The sequence below is a fragment of the Podarcis melisellensis genome, assembly GCF_964234715.1.
Source record: "Podarcis melisellensis genome assembly, chromosome: Z".
In the NCBI taxonomy this organism is placed as follows: domain Eukaryota; kingdom Metazoa; phylum Chordata; class Lepidosauria; order Squamata; family Lacertidae; genus Podarcis; species Podarcis melisellensis.
Genome location: NC_138547.1, coordinates 24,919,761 through 24,938,947, shown reverse-complemented (window position 1 = coordinate 24,938,947; position 19,187 = coordinate 24,919,761). Strand labels below are relative to the sequence as shown.

Here is a 19,187-nt window from a genome sequence, read left to right as displayed (position 1 = left end):
CTTGGAAGTACTTTGTAACATACGGATAAGGTAAACTAGCAAGGATGAGGCAAGCAATTCATAGAAAAGAAAATAAGGTTCCTGATTGAACAGAAAATGTTGTGTGAGGGGTGTTGTGTATATAGGGGCAATGTGTATGACAGCTGTACAGCATTTTTCTATGCCACACAAAGGTCATAATCCTGTGTGCTATGTCAATCAATCAATCAATCAATCAAGAACAATTGCTACCTCCCAAGCTTCCTTATTTTTGTTCAGTAACCTGGATTAGAATCCCCACTTCACCCATAAAAGCACATTGAAAAACTAAGTAAAATATACTTTCTTATCCTTTTACGTTCCTATTTGTAGGACGGTCATACAAAGGATAACTAATGTGGTTATGTCATGGCAAATGTGTTAAGAGGTTATGAGAACTCATAACTTAACTCTGATACAGCAAAGAGAAAATTAATTGGTCTAATGCCACACTGAACAGAATACAGAGACAGATATGAGATATTCAGGTTTCGCTTTGTGTTTCGCTATGCAGCTTTCTGGCTTCAGAGGCAAAAAGATCAATCTCCATATCAAAAAATATTCTGATAAATATACAAAGTTCACAATATATGTATTGAAGAGTTTGGTGAAGCACACAGTAGATTCTATGCAAAGCAGCAAACAGTGCTTATTATTATTGCAATGGTTTCCTATATAGAAAATTTATTTGAATAAATTATCAATATACTGTACATGGTTATGGATATACACTGCATTCAACTCCTTACTTAGCCATCAAGCTCTCCCAGAAGTGGTCTGGGTTACTTCTGGTCTAACCATTTACAGGCACTTCTCACAATCCCCTTTACACAAATGCAAAACCACACACAAAAACTGATTCAGGCTCAGCCCTTTACAATCACTTCACACAAATAAATCCAAACATACACATAATGCAAAGCACTACAACCAACCACTACATACAGGTTGTTGTTCCCTCTTGCCCCTACACCCCCTTTTCCCAGACCTACTGGCTTTTGCAAGCTTCCTGAGGCTTAAATCCTACACATGAGAGTAAGTCCCATTGAACTCGATGAGCCTTAATTCTGAGCAGGCTAGTACTGTATAAGATTGTGCTGGCAGTCTGGCAGCAGATGATCATTCAACTGAGAAGCTTCACCCGGCACAACCTAGCCCTGAATGTGTGCTGAAATATGACTTGCCCATACTTAAATGATGGATTGAAATTGAAATTTTAAAACCTCACATTTTTATGGATACACAACAGATTTTCACCAAACCAGGAAGGAGAAGACCTCTGCAATTTCCTTGAATTTTTGAGTGTATCTAAACCAGCAAAAGGGAAAAACAGAAGGTATATTTTAGATGTGCAAATAATTGTCACAAAGTGGATAAATTTGCACTTATTAGGGGAATCTTTAAACAACTGCTGTATTTCAGTAATTTCTTATCAGGTTTTATTTTTAATGTGGTCAATTTATAGTGTGCTTAGCATGAAGATTTTCTGTGTTAACCTTTAGATAATTTGGACAAATAGTCTTGATTTTATTAGGATTACAGTGGCAAGACTTTACAATAGCAGAATGCCATTTGATCTTTCCACCTTAACTATACGGCAACAATGTTTCTGCAATATAGAGTGGTGAATATCCTTACTTGCAAAACCTGCAATACAGGTTCAAACATGTTATAGGGATGCTAGTTGCTATGTGGGGATGCATGGCTTGGGTAGTTCCTCCACTCAGGAAGATGGTGTTCTACCTTTCTTGGGCAGGGCTGTACTCCTCGTAAGAAAGAAGTCTGCAGTCTAAGAATGTTCCTGGATCCAGCTGCCACTGGGGACCCAAGTGGCCTCTGTTCCATCAGCTGCAACATCTCTTGGACATATTTAGCCTCAGTATATTGGCTTCCTGGGACACAGGTGGTGCTGTGGGTTAAACCACAGAGCCTAAGACTTGCTGATCAGAAGGTTGGCGGTTCGAATCCCTACGACGGGGTGAGCTCCCGTTGCTCGGTCCTGCTCCTGCCAACCTAGCAGTTCGAAAGCGCGTCAAAGTGCAAGTGGATAAATAGGTACCGCTCCAGCGGGAAGGTAAACGGCGTTTCCGTGCGCTGCTCTGGTTCACCAGAAGCGGCTTAGTCATGCTGGCCACATGACCTGGAAGCTGTACGCTGGCTCCCTCAGCCAATAAAGTGAGATGAGTGCTGCAACACCAGAGTCATCCGTGACTGAACCTAATGGTCAGGGGTCCCTTTACCTCTACCTTATATTGGCTTCCTAGAGCATGACTATCTACAATGACTTCTCTTCTGGGTTCCCTTCCAGTCTGAGCAGTAATCTGAGAGATAGCCTTCTCAGTGCTGGTACCGTCAGTAGAATTCCCTTCCCTGGAGCCTACACTGCCAATCTATTTTTTACCTACTATCTTTGGTTTAGGCACTATCTCTTGGAGTAACTCAGTGGTAGCCAACACAATGTCTACTAGATATTTTGGACTACAACTCCCATCAGCCCCCGCCAGAATTGCCAGAGGTCAAAAACACCTGGAAGGCACTGCATTGGCTATCCCTGACCTATCTCAAAGGGCTGCTGTGAGAGTAAAAGAGACAAGGAAGAACTTGTATGCCACCTTGAGCATTTTATATAAATATAATAAATGTTATTGAGTGATTGCTTATGAAAAACAACCTGAAAACATGGTGGTATATGATTTTGTTTTAAAACTAATAAATGAGGGGCTGTACTTTGAAAGAGGACATCCACTGTGAATTTTATGCTTGCTGTGGGGTGGTGGGGGTGGAAGTATTATGGGGTGAATGGTCCTAAAGGGACATTAGTGAAGTTGGAACTGAGGACCTTCTCCCCGCCCCCCCTGCCGGTGTAAGAAGCCAAGAAACACAACTGAGGTAGCTACAGAACTGCTCACTGGAGAAAGAAGGAGTTATATTTCAGCTAAGAGAAAACTATATGGGAAGGAAGTAAGGGATTATTCACTAAAGGTTGCTGCTGATGAAGCAGTTGCTCTGAAGGCAAAACTATTGAATTACCTTAGCAAACTCTACTACTAAAGCAAACTCTACTACTAAAGCTACGGTAACAGAATGAAGGGGAGAACTGGCAGGTGAGAGGAAGGATACATAACTTTTCTCATGCCAATGAAACTCCCCATTGGAGCCACCTCGGTCCATTCCCCCCCTCCTTAGCTTTGTTTACTTCTGTTCTGAAATGGGGAGGGGGGTGTATTCTCAGATGAAAAACTTGCAAGTGGATGGAAGTGTCAAGGATTCTCTTTCTGCCTGCTAGTTCTTCCCTGCATATGCCACCCTCCACCAGCACTCCACCCAAGCTCCCGTACAAGTACAGTATGAGTGTTAGGAGACAAACAAGGTGAGGAAGCAGCATCCTGGGAGATCTATTAAGTCTTTACAGGGAAAGCAGGAAAAATCTGGAGGGTGCTCACAAGATGTGTTTGTTGGGGTACACAAAGGGGTTGGGTTGAGCCATGTAGAGGTGTAGGAGAGCGTAGCTAGAGGGAGAAGGATGCTATCCACTAGACGAGAGCAATTTCATTCAGATGTACTGAAATATTCACTATTGCTTACAATAGAAGAGTAATTAGGGATAATGGGTGGGGGATCCCTGGTACATGCGAGATGGGAGCACTGTTGGGATCTAGGTCAGACGTTCTAGGCAGGGTGAAAAATACATGGGGGGGAGCACACAACGACAGTAACACAGTGCTATCAGAGATAAAAGGTTGTGTGTTTTTATAAAGCAAGTAAGGCTTTTAGGGATTGTGAGAATGGCTGTGAGAGAGAGAGAGACAGAGAGAGAGAAGTTGTTCTTAGAGCAGGAAAAATATGAGGATTCTAACAAAAGTAGTTGGAGCAGCACACTCGAGCAACAAGACAAACTGGAGAGCTACCTGCTAGTCTAAGGGGGGGGCTCTTACACAGAAAGCAATCGGTTTGGGGTTACATTGTGCTAGAACAAGAGGAGCATTATGTATTGGAGGGTCAATGGGGAGGGTTGCCGGATACTTCTTGGTACACTTTTTAAATAAATATGGAGAGAGGGAAAGCTTGCTTCCAGTATTGTTTGCATTAATATACGTGCAATCACATATCCATACTAACGCTACCACTTTGCATCGCTGTAAGCATACTTACATTAGTACACTTTTCAGGCACCCACCTTACAGCCCAAACCTGCACTACGTGGAACAGAGCTTACTGAAAGGTTCAATGAAATGCACAGAGGGATCGCAGCCATTATAAATATTATGAATTAGAACTAGATGGGAAAGCGGGTGGGGGGAAGAGTACGCGACAGGCAAATGACATGGGGGGTGTCCTGCAGACTTCTGGCTTTTCAAAGAGGGGGGAATAAATAAAACTATGAGCTAAAGGTCATTAAAGAAGTAAAACCCCCCCCCGCCTTCTCCACCCCATGCACACATACACACACATACTGAACTTAGGGAGGGGTCTTTCCAAGGGGAGGCTTCCCATCCACAAATGCAAGCACCCTTTTCTTTCCGCGGACAGGAGGGGGGGGCACCTTCTTCACTTACTAAGGGTCGTTGGTGAAGCGGGGGCTCCGCGGGGGCTGGTAGCCGTACAGGTGACAGTAGAGCACGTCGAAGCAGAAGCAGCACATCTCGGCCGACACCACCATCTTCCTGCAGCCGCCGGGCCCGACCCCGGGCGAGGAGAGGAGCGAGGCGGCGGCTGGCGCGGAGAGGCCTCCTGGTCCCGCGCCGCAGCTGGGCGGCAGCGGCGGGGAGAGGGTGCAGCCGGGGGAGCCCCCCGCCAGCCCCCCGAGGCCGTTGAGGCGGGGGGCGCCCCCCGGCAGCGCAGGAAGGGACCCCGGCTCGCCGCAGCCTCCCCCGGACCCCGCCGCCGCTGCCGCTCCGCCGCAGTGCGAGCTGCCGCCGCCGCCGCCGCCGCTGCCCGGGCCGGCCGAGCCCGACGGAGGGGAGCTGGAGAGCTTCTGCTTCTTCACCCCGCAGCAACCCGCCGCCATCTTGGAGCCGTCTCCCCCCACGCAGCGCTTCCGACCCATGGCGGGGGGGCCGCTCCGCCGGCCGGGGGACGTGCGCCCGCCCGCCCCGCCTCCGCCTCCGCCTCCTGCCGGGCCCGCTCCGCCTGCAGCCGGGGAGGAGGGGAGGCGGGCAGGAGGGAGAGGAAGGGGCGAGCGGAGGGGGAGAGAGAAGAAGGGAATGCGAGGAGGCAGGAGAGGGATGAGGGGAAGAGATGGAGGGGGGGGGGAGAGGATGAGGAGAAGAAAGAGAAGAGGGGGAGATTCGGGGAAGTGGGGATGTGAGAAGGGAAGGAAGAAAGCGAGGAGGAATGTGAGAAGGAAGGAAAGGGAGAGAGAGAAAGAGAGGGATGTGCGGGAAAGAGTAGAGGGGACGCGGGCAAGGAAGGGCGAAGGACGTGAGCGAGAAAGGGGAGCGGGGATGTGGGAAAGGAGGGTATCGAAGGGAGGAGGAAGGCGGATGTGGGGGCAGCAGACGAAGAAAGAGATGTGGGGAAGGAGGAATGAAAGAGATGGATGGGGGGGAATGTGGGGAGAAGCGGAAGATGGGAAATGGAAAGGTAAAGAAGAAGGAGCGGTGTGCGGGGAAGACGCGGCAGAAGAAGGAGCGAGGGACGATTGAATGGAAGGAGGGAGGGAGAGAAGAAGAAGGACCCAGGGAATAATGGCCGAGCAACAAGGATGAAGGGAAAGGGATGTGGAGGAGAACGGAGGGAGGAGATGCGTTGGGAAATTTAAAACAACGATAACGTGGGAGGGGGGCGTTGATGTACACAGTGGGGAAAAGAAGGGGTATAACGAGAGAAAAAAGAAAGAGCAGCATTAGTAGCCTCCCCCTTGTCCCATTTTGACAATCCCCTCCATATCCCATATTTCCCCCTCCCGCACTCCACGTTCGTTTCTCAGTGTCACAAAAGTCTTTATAGCCTCAGCTTACGACGGTGTTTGGTTTGGGCTTTTTTTTTCCTTTTCGTTTTAATTGCATTATTAAAAACACACAAAAACCAGGTATACTCTCTGCAAGGTTGAAGTTCAGCCTGCCTCCCAACCATCCCTCCCTTCGGAGAGAACTGAAAAATGCCCTACTAAATAATTCACATGACCTGAGTTGGCATGGAGAAGGAAGGCGAAATATATAAGTCTGAGTCAGCAAGCCAGAGCCTGGGAGGATCCTGTTTTTTTAAACACCACCAAACCCCAAATAAACAGCAACGCGCAAGCTGCTACCTGCCGTTGGCTACCTTATGACTGTGATCTATTTGGTGGGAAAGGTTCGCCGAAGGCTCCCAAAAACACCACCAGAGAGAAGGACATCCTTTATAAGCAAGGTGAATGAGGCAGCCCAAGAAGTGCATACATTTTTTTCATTGGTTTTAGAATGATACATATAGACAAGCAAAATAAAACAATTATTTGGAACTGTTCTTCCTTCCTTCCTCTCTCCCCACTCCACCCCAGCTTTTAATATTGCTCATTGACACTTAACAGTTAAGTAAATAGACAATCCTATGTATACTTAGTGAGGGAAAGTAATAGCTGCCTTTGAGGCTTCTTCCTAAGGGCAAATGGACAGTGAACAACATCCTCCATGTTGAAATCCTGTAGTTTCCCACAAGAGCCATAGGAAGCTTGACTATTTTAAAACCAGGCCAGTGACATGAGTGTGAGATATAGGGTGTATTTTTATATATCTGAGCCTTGAAGCAGGGGGGGTTAATCTACTGTAGCAAGATGTCATTATGTTCAGGGAATGGCCTTTAAGGCAGATCATACCACCTCTGCAGCTTCATCATGCATTGCTAGAGCAACTTATTTTAAAGCCACTCACAACCCCTTTTGATTAATTGATATATTACAATACTTCAGCACACAGTGATCAGGTTCAGTTCAAATCCAGAATGCTGTTTTCGTTATGGCAGGCTGATCTACATCCACACTATACACTTAAAGCTATACACTATACACTTATATATTGCTTTACCAGTCATGGAGAATCCTGGGGGTTGCAGTTTGTTAAGGGTGCTGGGAACTGTAGGTCTGTGATGTCAGCATGCTGAACTTACTACAGTTCCCAGGATTCTTTGTGCAAGGACTTGATGGTTAAAGTTGTTTAACAGTGCTTAAAATGCATGGTGTGGATGTGATGCAAGACTAGCCCTCCAGGAAGCTCTCAAGCAGAGTATTTAAGGCAGCAGCTCTCTTTGCTTTTTTGTCCACCTGCCGTTCTGCTCCTCTACCTGTAGCTGGGGTGGGGCAGTACTAGCTTCACCTCAAAAAAAATTCCTTCCAGTAGCACCTTAAAGACCAACTAAGTCAGTTCTTGGTATGAGCTTTCGTGTGCATGCACACTTCTTCAGATACGAAGAAGTGTGCATGCACACGAAGAAGCTCATACCAAGAACTGACTTAGTTGGTCTTTAAGGTGCTACTGGAAGGATTTTTTTTGTTTTGACTATGGCAGACCAACACGGCTACCTATCTGTAACTAGCTTCACCTCAGTATGCCTCTGAAGCACTGCCACTGAGAATGCAAGTTGGGAAAGTACTCTTGTGCTCAAGGTTCTGCTTGTGGGCTTCCCATAAGCATCTGATTGGCCACTGTGAGAACCAAATTCAAGATTAGAGTTATTGGCTTCATCCAGTTGGGCTCTTGTGATGTGAACCTTGGAGGTTCTCTCCTTGCCCTGTCCTTGGCGATGTCAGCCTCTTTTTTGTCTCCATTCACTTGTGTCCCAGTTTGCAGCTTGCTTTTACTATCCCACAGAATTCAGGGGGGTTAAATGATAACTCCCAACTGCTCTACATAGCATGCAACATTCTGGCCACACTAAATTGGGTGGGCTGCTTCCTGAGATTAACATTGTTAGGGCACTAGCTGTAAAAGGGAGCAGAGGCGTAGAACTCATTAAGCGTCAAGATAGATATGTGGTGACCTTACAGAAACAGTGACTGTGATCTTAGAATACTTTAAACAGTTATGAATGATACACTCCAACTGAACATGATTAATCATTTTAGGGTCCTTAACAACTCTTCTGTATATTTTTTTTAGGATGCATAATGACAAAAATAGAATAGCGATTCGTGCAGTAAGAAAATAGTACATCTCTTGTTTATTGATGGTTTCTCACCTTGGTATTTTAAAAAAAGAAACGTTCTCCTGAGGTTCTTTTCTCTCAGAGGAGGATAAAAGCACCAAGGGGAACAAACAACAGATAAGGAAAGGTTCTGTAGTCCTTGCCCACAAGCTTATGCTTTAAAAAAAAAACACCACCACCCACTCACTCCTCTTGTTATATGATTGAGGAAGGTCAATGTGTAAACATCCAGATCTGCTGCCGTAAAATCTAGTTTGTTCCTAAGAGAATTTGAAAAACTAAGGCTTTGATGATATAACCAGTGTGCCTGGAAGTCAGCCACACTGAACTCACTAGGACTTATTTCTGCGTAGGGATGCCTAGGATTGTGTAGTAGTAGTTGTAGTAGTAGTAGTAATTTTATTATTTGTACCCCACCCATCTGACTGGGTTGCCCCAGCCACTCTGGGCAGCTTCCAACAAATATAAAGCATAATAAAACATCAAACATTAAAACCTTCCCTATACAGGGCTGCCTTCAGATGTCTTCTAAAAACTGTATAGTTATTTCTCTCATTGACAATTGGTGGGAAGGCATTCCACAGGGTAGATGTCACTCCTGAGAAGGCCCTCTACCTGGTTCCCTGTAACTTTTCACCAGAACTACCAGAAGGCCCTCAAAGCTGGACCTCAGTGTCCAGGCTGAACAATGTGGGTGGAGATGCTCCTTCGGGTATACTGGGCCAAGGCCATTTAGGGCTTTAAAGGTCAACACCAACACTTTGAATTGTGCTCAGAAACATACTGGAAGCTGGTGTAGCTCCTTTAGGACCGGTGTTGTATGGTCCCCGCATCTACTCCCAGTCACTAGTCTAGCTGCTGCATAATGGATTATTTGTAGTTTCCGAGTCACCTTCAAAGGCTGCCCCCCATAAAGCGTAGTGCAGTACTCCAAGCAAGAGTTAACCAGTGCATGTACCGCTCCGGCGAGACAATGTGCAGGCAGGTAGGACCTCAGCCGCTGTAATAATGCAGTGGAGTTGGAAAGATTGTTTTTCTTTTTTTGCAATAACAACTTTTGTTTTTCTTTCTTTTTAATTTACCCGGAGACCCTCCAAAATACATTGTGAAAGCCTGTATTCCTGTACATACACCACAACCTATAACAGTATATGTCTATAATACATGTACTTATTAAGTGATCCAGAAGATAGTATAAAGTATTTGCAACTGGTCTTTGGTTTTCTGGATAATTTGTAAATGAAATGAAGCTCTACCATTCTCCTGCAAAGGTAGCAAACAGCAAAGTAGTAAAACCAGTGCTTTCTTCTGGTGGTACTCAACGATACGCAGTACCGGCATCTTCCCCCCACCCAAGGTGAATTGTATCCCATTTTCTTTGACTGGCTCACTTCCATCCTAAGGAAGTGTTAATATCTATCAATTCAACAAATTGTGAATCATTCGTAGCTGAAACTGCCTTGGGGGAGCAAATCTGGGCAGCTGTTTCAACAGAGCACACAAGTGCTACATAATGATTGAAGAGAACAAGGAGATGCATCATGTAAGAGCAACAGGGGGTGGGGAGACAAAATGTAATTATCCAAACTGGAATATTGCCCCAAAAGTATCTCAAAGGAACTGTGACAGTCACAGTGAGCCTAAACTGCAGAGTGTTTGCCAAGATACACCTTTGGCATGACAGCACTCTAATAGGAGCCTGAGCACCTATGTCATCAGAGGAGGATGTTGGGGCAGAAATCCAAGGGTTCTTTCAGCATAGCTATCTGGCTTACTACATTTAGGAATAAAACACACTGACCTCTAAACAGTGCCAGTACCAGGCTATTTTGTGCTCTGGGCAAGGGTAATTACTTGCCCCCCCCCCCGAAACAAATTGCTAACTTCAGTTTTCAAAAAACCAATGTCTTGTAGAAAAAAATAAAAAGCAATTCTAATGAATGAGTGACTTCAAAAATGATAAAATCCTTCAAAAATATAAGTAAAATGTTATCAGAAATTTATAAAACAAAAACGAATCTATCTAAAACTATGCCCCTCAAAGGTCAGTACTGTGCCCCTCTGAGGTCTGTGCCCTGGGCGGCTGCCTAGTTGGCCTAAAGCACTGGCGCTCTGTAAAGCAACCCCTGCAGTAGGACCATTAAATCCAGAGATAAAAATTGCCTAAGTGCACCCCACCACTACCATGAGACTGAGCACAGAAGGAACATTCCACCCACTAAATTTGAACCTAACTTCTGGATGGGATTTCCTCCTACTCATGTGCTGAGCTAACCTAGCTCAGTTACAGGCACACCAACTCCTAGGGCCAGAGGTGTCTTCACCCCCCTCAAAATCTGCTGGCAGGGGGCTAGGCCCCCTCAATTTTGAGGGGGCGGAGGAACCCAAGCATGGAGTCAAACGCGGCATGTTTCAGTGGCTAGCTCCTGAGCATGAGAGAGGAAACCACACTGCGCTGGGCTCTGCACTTGACCTCCCCCCAATGATGCAACGTTGAGCACCGCCCCACCCCCTCGAATCTTGGGTGCAAGACAGCGCCTCTGTTCAGGAATTCTTAGAGACCAAATATATGGCCTCTTTTTTCTTTGAAATTATGAAATTAAAGGTCGTGAGTGTAAGAACAGTAGCAAACAACCCTATATATTGATCACATTATATGTAAAGAACATGGTCTACACCAGGGGTAGTCAACCTTTTTATACCTACTGCCCACTAATTACTTGATGGTAAAATTTCCTTACTGCCCACCAGTGCTCGATGCAAGGAGGATTCAGCTTGTGCCGTAGAACCCCCTGCCGCCCACCTAGAATCCTGAAACGCCCAGTAGTGTGCAGTAGGGACCAGGTTGACAACCCCTGGTCTACACAATGCTCAGCACTTTAAAATCCTATTGATTTCAGTGGGCCATGGGTAACTTTCCCATTGATATCATTGGCAACCTCAAAGAGCTTAAGGTTGTCTAGATCGTTTCTGTTAACTGTTAAATCAGAGGTGGGGACCAGCAGGCCAGATCTTCGTCTCCCCTTGCTCTGCATGCCAACTTTGGCAGGTGGTGGGGAGGCATGTTCCTCAAAGGAAACATGCTGGTGAATCAGCACCTAGCAGGATAGAATTCTCTGCTCATCAGCTGATGGGTAGAGGGTTCAGCCCTGCTCTGTGAAGGAGTCTGCTTCACCAACATTATTCCTCAGCAGGATGGACCCTCACCCATCCTGTCACCCAGTGGCATCAACTGATGGACAGGTGGGCGTCATTTGGGGGAAATGACATTGCTGCCAAACTGGGTGGGAATTGGATAGAAACTGATATAAACAATTTCTCTAAATATTTAACGGTGGTTATTTCTATCAGTTTCTATCCTTCTCCACATGCCTAATAAGAGTCCGAGGAAAAAATAAATATATAAAAAAGCATTTTATGTAACACTGCAATATTATCTGTGTCTACTCAAAGATAAGCCCCGATGGGACTGATTTCCAGATAAGTGTTTATGGGATCACAGCCTAAAGGCATATATAAAAAAAGATTCAAGTTATTTCACCTTGGATTAATCCCAGCTGTTAAAAATGTTTTATTGAGTGTTTTTCTTAAAGATTTCTACATTGGCCTTCCGCAGAGTTTACAGAGCAGTTTACAAAAACAATATACAACTTGGCTTTACGCAGAGGAGATCCATTAAAACTAATGAACAAGAACTTTTAATTTCAACAGGTCCTCTCTCAACAAAACTTCAGCTGAGTATTACCAGTGTGTTTTTTAAAAAATGTCATTGCTATTTCAACTCTTTGCATTGTTCATTAAATGTCAAAATGGGCTATCACATGGGAAGATGCAGCAAGCTTGTTTTCTTCTGTTCCCAAACCAATGGATTCAAGTTACAAGATGTTCTGATGGTAAGAGCTATTTGACAGTGGAATGGATTCCCTTGGGAGGTTGTGGACTCTCCTTCATTGGAAGCTTTTAAGCAAAGGTTGGATGTCCATCTGTCATGGATGCTTTAGTCGAGATTCTTGCCTACCACGTTACATGCCACCCAACAATTGTCTGATGAAAATAGGGACATCAATGATAATGAATAATAATAATAATAATAATAATAATACCCCACCCATCTGACTGGGTTGTCCCAGCCACTCTGGGTGGCTTCCAACATATATAAAAACTTAATAAAACTTCCTATATAGGGCCGCTTTCAGAAGTCTTCTAAAGGTTGTATAGTTTCTTATCTCATTGGCTCTGGTGTTGCATAACTCCATACCCTCCAACATTTCTGCAACGAAAATAGTGACGTCCTAAGGAAAGGTGGGACATTACAGGATCAAGTCAGAAACTAGGGCACCTTCTGTGAATCTGGGTCTATCCCTGAAAAATGGGGACATTTGGAGGGTCTGCATGTTAAAGTCCTTATAAAACAGCAACAACAGCGGCTTAAATTGTGCCCACAAAATAATGGAAACATGGAAATTCAAGCCTCCCAAACATCAGTGATATCCAGTTCAACCTAAAGCTGGAAAGCAACTGCTCACTCAACAACCTTTCCCTGGATTATAATTTTTCATCATCAATATTATTATTGCAAAGTGGCTTTCAATTCACCTGGTCATTTATGACAATAAGATAATCCAATGGATGACAGGTAACAGGTGCAATGGCAGCTGTGAAAATATTTGGTTTCCTCCTGCTGTCACAGTGATCTATGTGACAACCTATTTCAGCACAAGTCACACACCACCCTTGCTGCCTCAGGCCCTTTAGAAATCAGATAGACCTGTGCTGAAGAAACAGGAGAGAATGTCTTGGTAGGACAGTCAAACTAGTACAGTGGTAAAGGTAAAGGGACCCCTGACCATTAGGTGAGTCGTGGCCAACTCTGAGGTTGCGACGCTCATCTTGCTTTATTGGCTGAGGGAGCTGGCTTACAGCTTCCGGGTCATGTGGCCAGCATGACTAAGCCGCTTCTGGCAAACCAGAGCAGCGCACAGAAAAGCTGTTTACCTTCCCGCCAGAGTGGTAACTATTGATCTACTTGCACTTTGATGTGCTGTCGAACTGCTAGGTTGGCAGGAGCAGGTACCAGGAGCTTACCCCGTCGTGGGGATTCGAACTGCTGACCTTCTGATCAGCAAGCCCTAGGCTCTGTGGTTTAATCCACAGCGCCACCCACGTACCTCCTAGTACAGTAGTACCTCAGTTTAAGAACGATTTGGTTTACAAACTCCACAAAACTTGAAATAGTGTCTTGGTTTGAGAACTTTACTTCGGTTTAAGAACGGAATCCGAACGGTGAATGGCACTGGTGGCAGGAGGCCTCATTAGGGAAGGTGCTCCTTGGTTTAGGAACAGTTTTGGTTTAAGAATGGACTTCCGGAACGGATTAAGTTCGTAAACTGAAGTACCACTGTACTGTATTCCCAAACTGAGAAGGCAAATTGGCAGAGTAGTTTCACAGACAGTGGGAAATTTTTCTTGGAGAGTTTTCTGTTAAGTGTCTAGTGGCTTAAAACCTCAGTTGGTCAATACTCATGATGGAAGCACAGGAAGGCATATATCTGTGTCATCAAAAGGTGAAGGTGTCATTCTCATAGCAGCAATGACTAGATCATTACTTGCAAGGCTGGTACAATACAGGCAAGCTCAAAATGTGTACTGCAATCTGTATTGACTAAGTGAAAAGTTAGGAAAAGGAAAATTAAACCTGCTGCCTCAATACCTTTTTAAAGTTGCCATCAAAAGTGTGGCCTTATGCTAAAAATTCATATGCTTAGCCTAAACTAGCAGTGACACCTGTTGCTTTTGAGGAAACAATTTTATGCCTTAGAGTTATGTCTTAAGGTGGGGTTTCTTTTTCTCTTCCTTCTTAGGGAAGGGATCCCTGCAGAAGCTACGAAAAAGGCAGGTTCCACGAAAGCAATCATTAGGAAAAGAACTGAAAACGAAACTGCCACTATCAAAATAGCATAAAATTATACAAACCTAGTTTTGTATATTGCCATATTTCAAGAACTGAAAATCCGAGCATGAAAGTTGTTGAGCTAAAAAGATAAAGTTGTTTTTTAGCTATTTCCCCAGAAATTTGCCAAAAAGGCAACATTTCCAATATGGGCTGCTATACGCCCAGGTTTTACCGGACATCTTAAAACGGTTGTTGAAAATTCAACCTGGGCACCCGGATGTATGGCAGCCCTGAAAAACCTACATGGTGCAACTGCATTTGCAATACCATGGACCGTTCTGGTCACCTCACCTCAAAAAAAGGGAAATTGTAGAGTTGGAAAGGTTTCAGAAAATGATAACCAACATGGTCAAGGCGATGGAACAACTCCCATATGGGGAAAGCTTGCAGCTTTGGAGAATTGTTGGTTTAGAGCAGAGCTTTCCAAACTGTGGATTGCGACACATTAGTGTATCGGCTGCTATGTAAGTGTGTCATGCGGTCGCTCTTATAAGGGGTTAGTTTAACCTCTGGTTTGCTAGTAAAATTGAATCACTGTGTCTTGAAATGATGCATGTCTGAAAAGTGTGTCACCAACATGAAAAGTATGGAAAGCTCTGGTTTAGAGAAAAGGAGAGCTAGAAGTGACCTTATAGAAGTGTATAATTTGACACATGTATGATGTGGGTAGAGAACAGTTTTTCTCCTTCTCTCATGACACCAGAATTTAGGGAGATCCAATGAAGCTGGATGCTAGAGGATTCAGGACCGATAAAAAAAAAGGACTTCTTCACACAGCACATTGTTTAGCTAAGGGATTCACTCTCACAAGAGGCAGTGATGACCACCACTTGGATGGCTTTAAAAGAGGATGAGGCAAATTCATGGAGAATAAGGCCATCAATGGCTACTAACCCTGTGGATATGTTCTGCACCACAGCTGCAGGGCAGCTACACTTGCCCTGAGCCTCAGAGGGCAAAGCTGGCCAAGGGCTCCTGGCAGGGATTGGCTGCTTTTTGTTTGAGTTTTATTCTAACAAGACTCCTGCCTTGGGCCTCAGAAAGCTCTGAATGAGCCTGATGGGAGGTTGTATGATTCTGAATACAGTCATATCTCGGGTTGAAGACGCTCCAGTTTGTGTTTTTTGGGGGTTGTGGACCGCCGAAACCCAGAAGTACTGGAACAGGTTACTTCCGGGTTTCGGTGGTTGTGTATGCGCAGAAGCGCTAAATCGTGCTTTGCGAATGCGCAGAAGCGCTGAATCACAACCCACGAGTGCGCAGACGCTGCAGGTTGCGGAGATGCATCCTGCACGGATGTTTGCAACCTGAGCGTCCACTGTACTAGTTGTTCAAAACTGGAAGTGAGGAGAGTGCTGGTGCACTTACATCCTGCTTGTGAGCTTCTAATAGACTATCTGGTTGGACACTGTAAGAACAGGATGCGGGGCTAGATGGGCCACTGGTCTGATCCAGCAGGCTCATTTTATGTTCTTATGTCTTTACTTTTACCATTGCTAGCACCACTGCAAAATATTTTAGTACAGAGATGGGGAATCTGTTTTGTCTCTCAGGTGTTATTGAGCTGCAGCTCCCATCAGCACCAGTGAGTATGGTTAAATGATCAGGGATGGTTATCTAATGGTAGGACCAGTCCTGACAATGAGTGAGAGAACCTGAGCTCACTGGGTGTTCCATCTATGCTTTAGACTACAGCAGGGGTGGATAACCTGTAGCTCTCCAGATGTTGCTGGACTACAGCTCCCATCACTCGTGACCATTGGTCATGTTGGCTGAGGGAGTTGGAGCCCAACAACAACTGGAGGGCCACTGTTTCACCATCCCTGTAGTAGGGCATCCATTTGGAAGGGAAACAATTTACAGTGGTATCTTGGGTTACAGACGCTTCAGGTTACAGATGCTTCAGGTTACAGACTCCGCTAACCCAGAAATAGTACCTCGGGTTAAGAACTTTGCTTCAGGATGAGAACAGAAATCGCATGGCAGCAGTGGGAGGCCCCATTAGCTAAAGTGGTACTTCAGGTTAAGAACAGTTTCAGGTTATGAATGGACCTCCAGAACGAATTAAGTTCTTAACCCAAGGTACAACTGCAATCAAGATTGGCTATATATACAACCACATCTACCTAATTCAGAAGAGATCGTCCACTGAAAAAAAGACTCTGCTTTTTGTCCTCTGAAATCCTTCCACTCTGAAAACCTGCCACACTTTTATGAGTCTCTAGCTTCAGGTAAATTATTAGGATATACTGTTAACTGTTTTGTTGCCTGGATGTTTCTTATTTTATGACCTAATGATGACTCCTTTGGTTTCTCCATCCATATAATGTCTTTCTATTCCACTTGTTTTTGCATATTTTCTATCCTCACCCCCCCTGCAAACAGTCACCTCTCCTGATTAGCTAGCAACTTTGCTTGAGCATCAGAAGATGTATGTAAAGCATGAAGTCAGCATGAATATCAAGTCACATCTCTTTAAAGCAATGAACAAAAGGCCAGCTCTGCACGGGGGATAAACGAACTTAATTTATACCCAATTTGTCCAGTCACAAGTGGCAAATGCAGCAGTTTATCTTGCTGCACTGCAGGTTAGCAGCTCCACAGATCACCTTAGATTCACCCCAAGACCCATTTTGTGCTGCAAAATAACAAGGTGCCTGGAACTGACACTTGGCTATATAAAAAAATGAAATAAAAGGGGGAAATTGCCTAAGGATTGGAAATAGATGTCTCTGAAGTAAAGAGGCAAAGTCTTGTTAAGGCTGTAATTCTGGGGGGGAAATGAAACTTCAGATAGAGTACTGTATTGCATTCAATACAATTCAAAGGGTACATCCAAGTGACATTTTCGTTAAAAAGAGAGAGACCTATTTAGTGCCAAGATTGAAAGGAAAAGGGCACATACACACACCAACTTTTATGAAGGGAAGAGAGAACTCTTAAATTACATTTCTGGGTGTACAGTATTCTGTATTGTTTCCCTATAATCACTCCCTGCACAGCACACACGTATTTTGTGGGATAACCATCGTCATATAACCCACTTGCTTAAGTCTAACTAATGCATGAAGGGGTTAAGACCATAGAGTAAGCTGTCATGCCAGGCTTAGCTCACCTTGGGTGGGACTAGGTAAGCAAGTCTCTCCCCACTTCCCCACAGTCTACCTCAAAAACTCAGCATGTGCGGAGGTCTGAATTGATTGCTCCAGCTCAGCTGCATGGCTCTCACAAGCCTCTCTTCAGTTCCTCAGTTTCACCACTTTGAAACTAAGCCAAGATTTACTGTCTGTTCAACTTTTCTGACTGATGATTGGGAAAACACATATGCCTGACCTTTGAAGAGGTTGTAAATAAACCAATTTTAAACTTACCAAACATGGTCTTTTCTTATGCTAGGGGGAAGAGGGAAGTTTTGGAATTCACAAAGACATATTTTAAACCTATATTTTCATGCTTTAAAAAGGTAAAGGTACCCCTGCCCGTACGGGCCAGTTGTGTCCGACTCTAGGGTTGTGCGCCCATCTCACTTAAGAGGCCGGGGGCCAGCGCTGTCCGAAGACACTTCCGGATCACGTGGCCAGCATGACGAAGCTGCTCTGGCGAGCCAGCACCAGCGCAGCACACGGAAACGCCGTTTACCTTTATGCTATAAAGCGGTACCTGTTTATCTACTTGCACTTAGGGGTGCTTTTGAACTGCTAGGTGGGCAGAAGCTGGGACCGAACGACGGGAGCTCACCCTGCCGTGGGGATTCAAACCGCCGACCATATGATCGGCAAGTCCTAGGCACTGAGGTTTTACCCACAGCACCACCCGCTTTCATGCTTTACTTTGCTGCATATTCTGTGTTTTAAAATCTCTGCTGGGGTTCTCTCACCATAGAGTACTTGCCCCAAGCTTGGATCTTGCCATCCAGAATTCTCCTTTCTAAAAATACCTATTTTTCCATGAACCAACATGTATTTCCAACAGGACCTATGGAATAGTCTGCACAGTGGTTCAGTATGCATCCTTTTCTCTGATTTTAAGGACTGAAGCAATAAGACTTTACTCCCAGCTTATTGCTTCAGCCCTTAAAATCAGAGACAAGTGGTGAGTAAAGCATCCAAAGGGCCCATCCAAGCATGAGATCAGTAAGCAAACTATCCTCCCCGTTTCTCTATGGTCCCATTGCTTTCTATCTCTCTGGATAGATGATAGATGATAGATAGATAGATGATAGATGATAGATAGATGATAGATGATAGATGATAGATGATAGATGATAGATGATAGATGATAGATAGATAGATAGATAGATAGATAGATAGATGATAGATAGATAGATAGATGATAGAGATAAATAGATAGATGATAGATAGATGATAGATAGATAGATGATAGATAGATGATAGATAGATAGATAGATAGATATAGATGATAGATGATAGAAGATAGATAGATAGATAGATAGATAGATAGATAGATAGATAGATGATAGATAGATAGATGATAGATAGATGATAGATAGATAGATAGATGATAGATAGATAGATAGATAGATAGATAGATAGATGATAGATAGATAGATAGATAGATAGATAGATAGATAGATAGATAGATAGATAGATGATAGAGTGAACTGCCCTGGGATCTTCATTCATCATTTATTTTATTTTATTCAATTAATTGATGATAATTTTGCAGGTTTGCTTCATGTGACAAGAACTTGGCTATAATTATTCTGAACATTTATTATTTATACTCAGTGGTTATATATTTTTGTGTATGATTTTATTTATATTTTCCTGAAAAGTTGATCCATTCTCTTTGCATTTGGACACCTCACAATATACTGCATCGTATTTGGCAGGGTGGTTCCTGAAAATGAGGGGCTGGTTTTTCTGCTTAGGTTTGATTGATATTAGACACCATTTTGAATCAAGATGGTGGACCAAAACTGTCAAAAGCTCCCTGATTTGGTCACCTCTTAAGATATCGCCAAATTGTTCCAGAGATCAAGGAGACGGTTTTGGCTTATGTTTCAGCTCCCTGTTGTTGTTTTTTACCCTGAACTGTTTCTGGACATTGTCTTTCAGGTTGGCCTTGTGTTTTT

At 44.3% G+C, this 19,187-nt stretch overlaps 1 protein-coding gene across 1 annotated transcript in view; it reads right to left on the bottom strand.

Moving 5' to 3' along the window:
* The window catches only part of AMMECR1 (AMMECR nuclear protein 1), a 128,744-nt gene that overhangs the window by 90,848 nt on the left and 18,709 nt on the right, over window positions 1-19,187 (bottom strand). Inside the window, exon 2 of the mRNA XM_081897430.1 lies at window positions 4,575-5,148. Coding sequence (XP_081753556.1) covers window positions 4,575-5,148 — 574 coding nt within the window. The remainder of the gene's footprint in view (window positions 1-4,574; window positions 5,149-19,187) is intronic.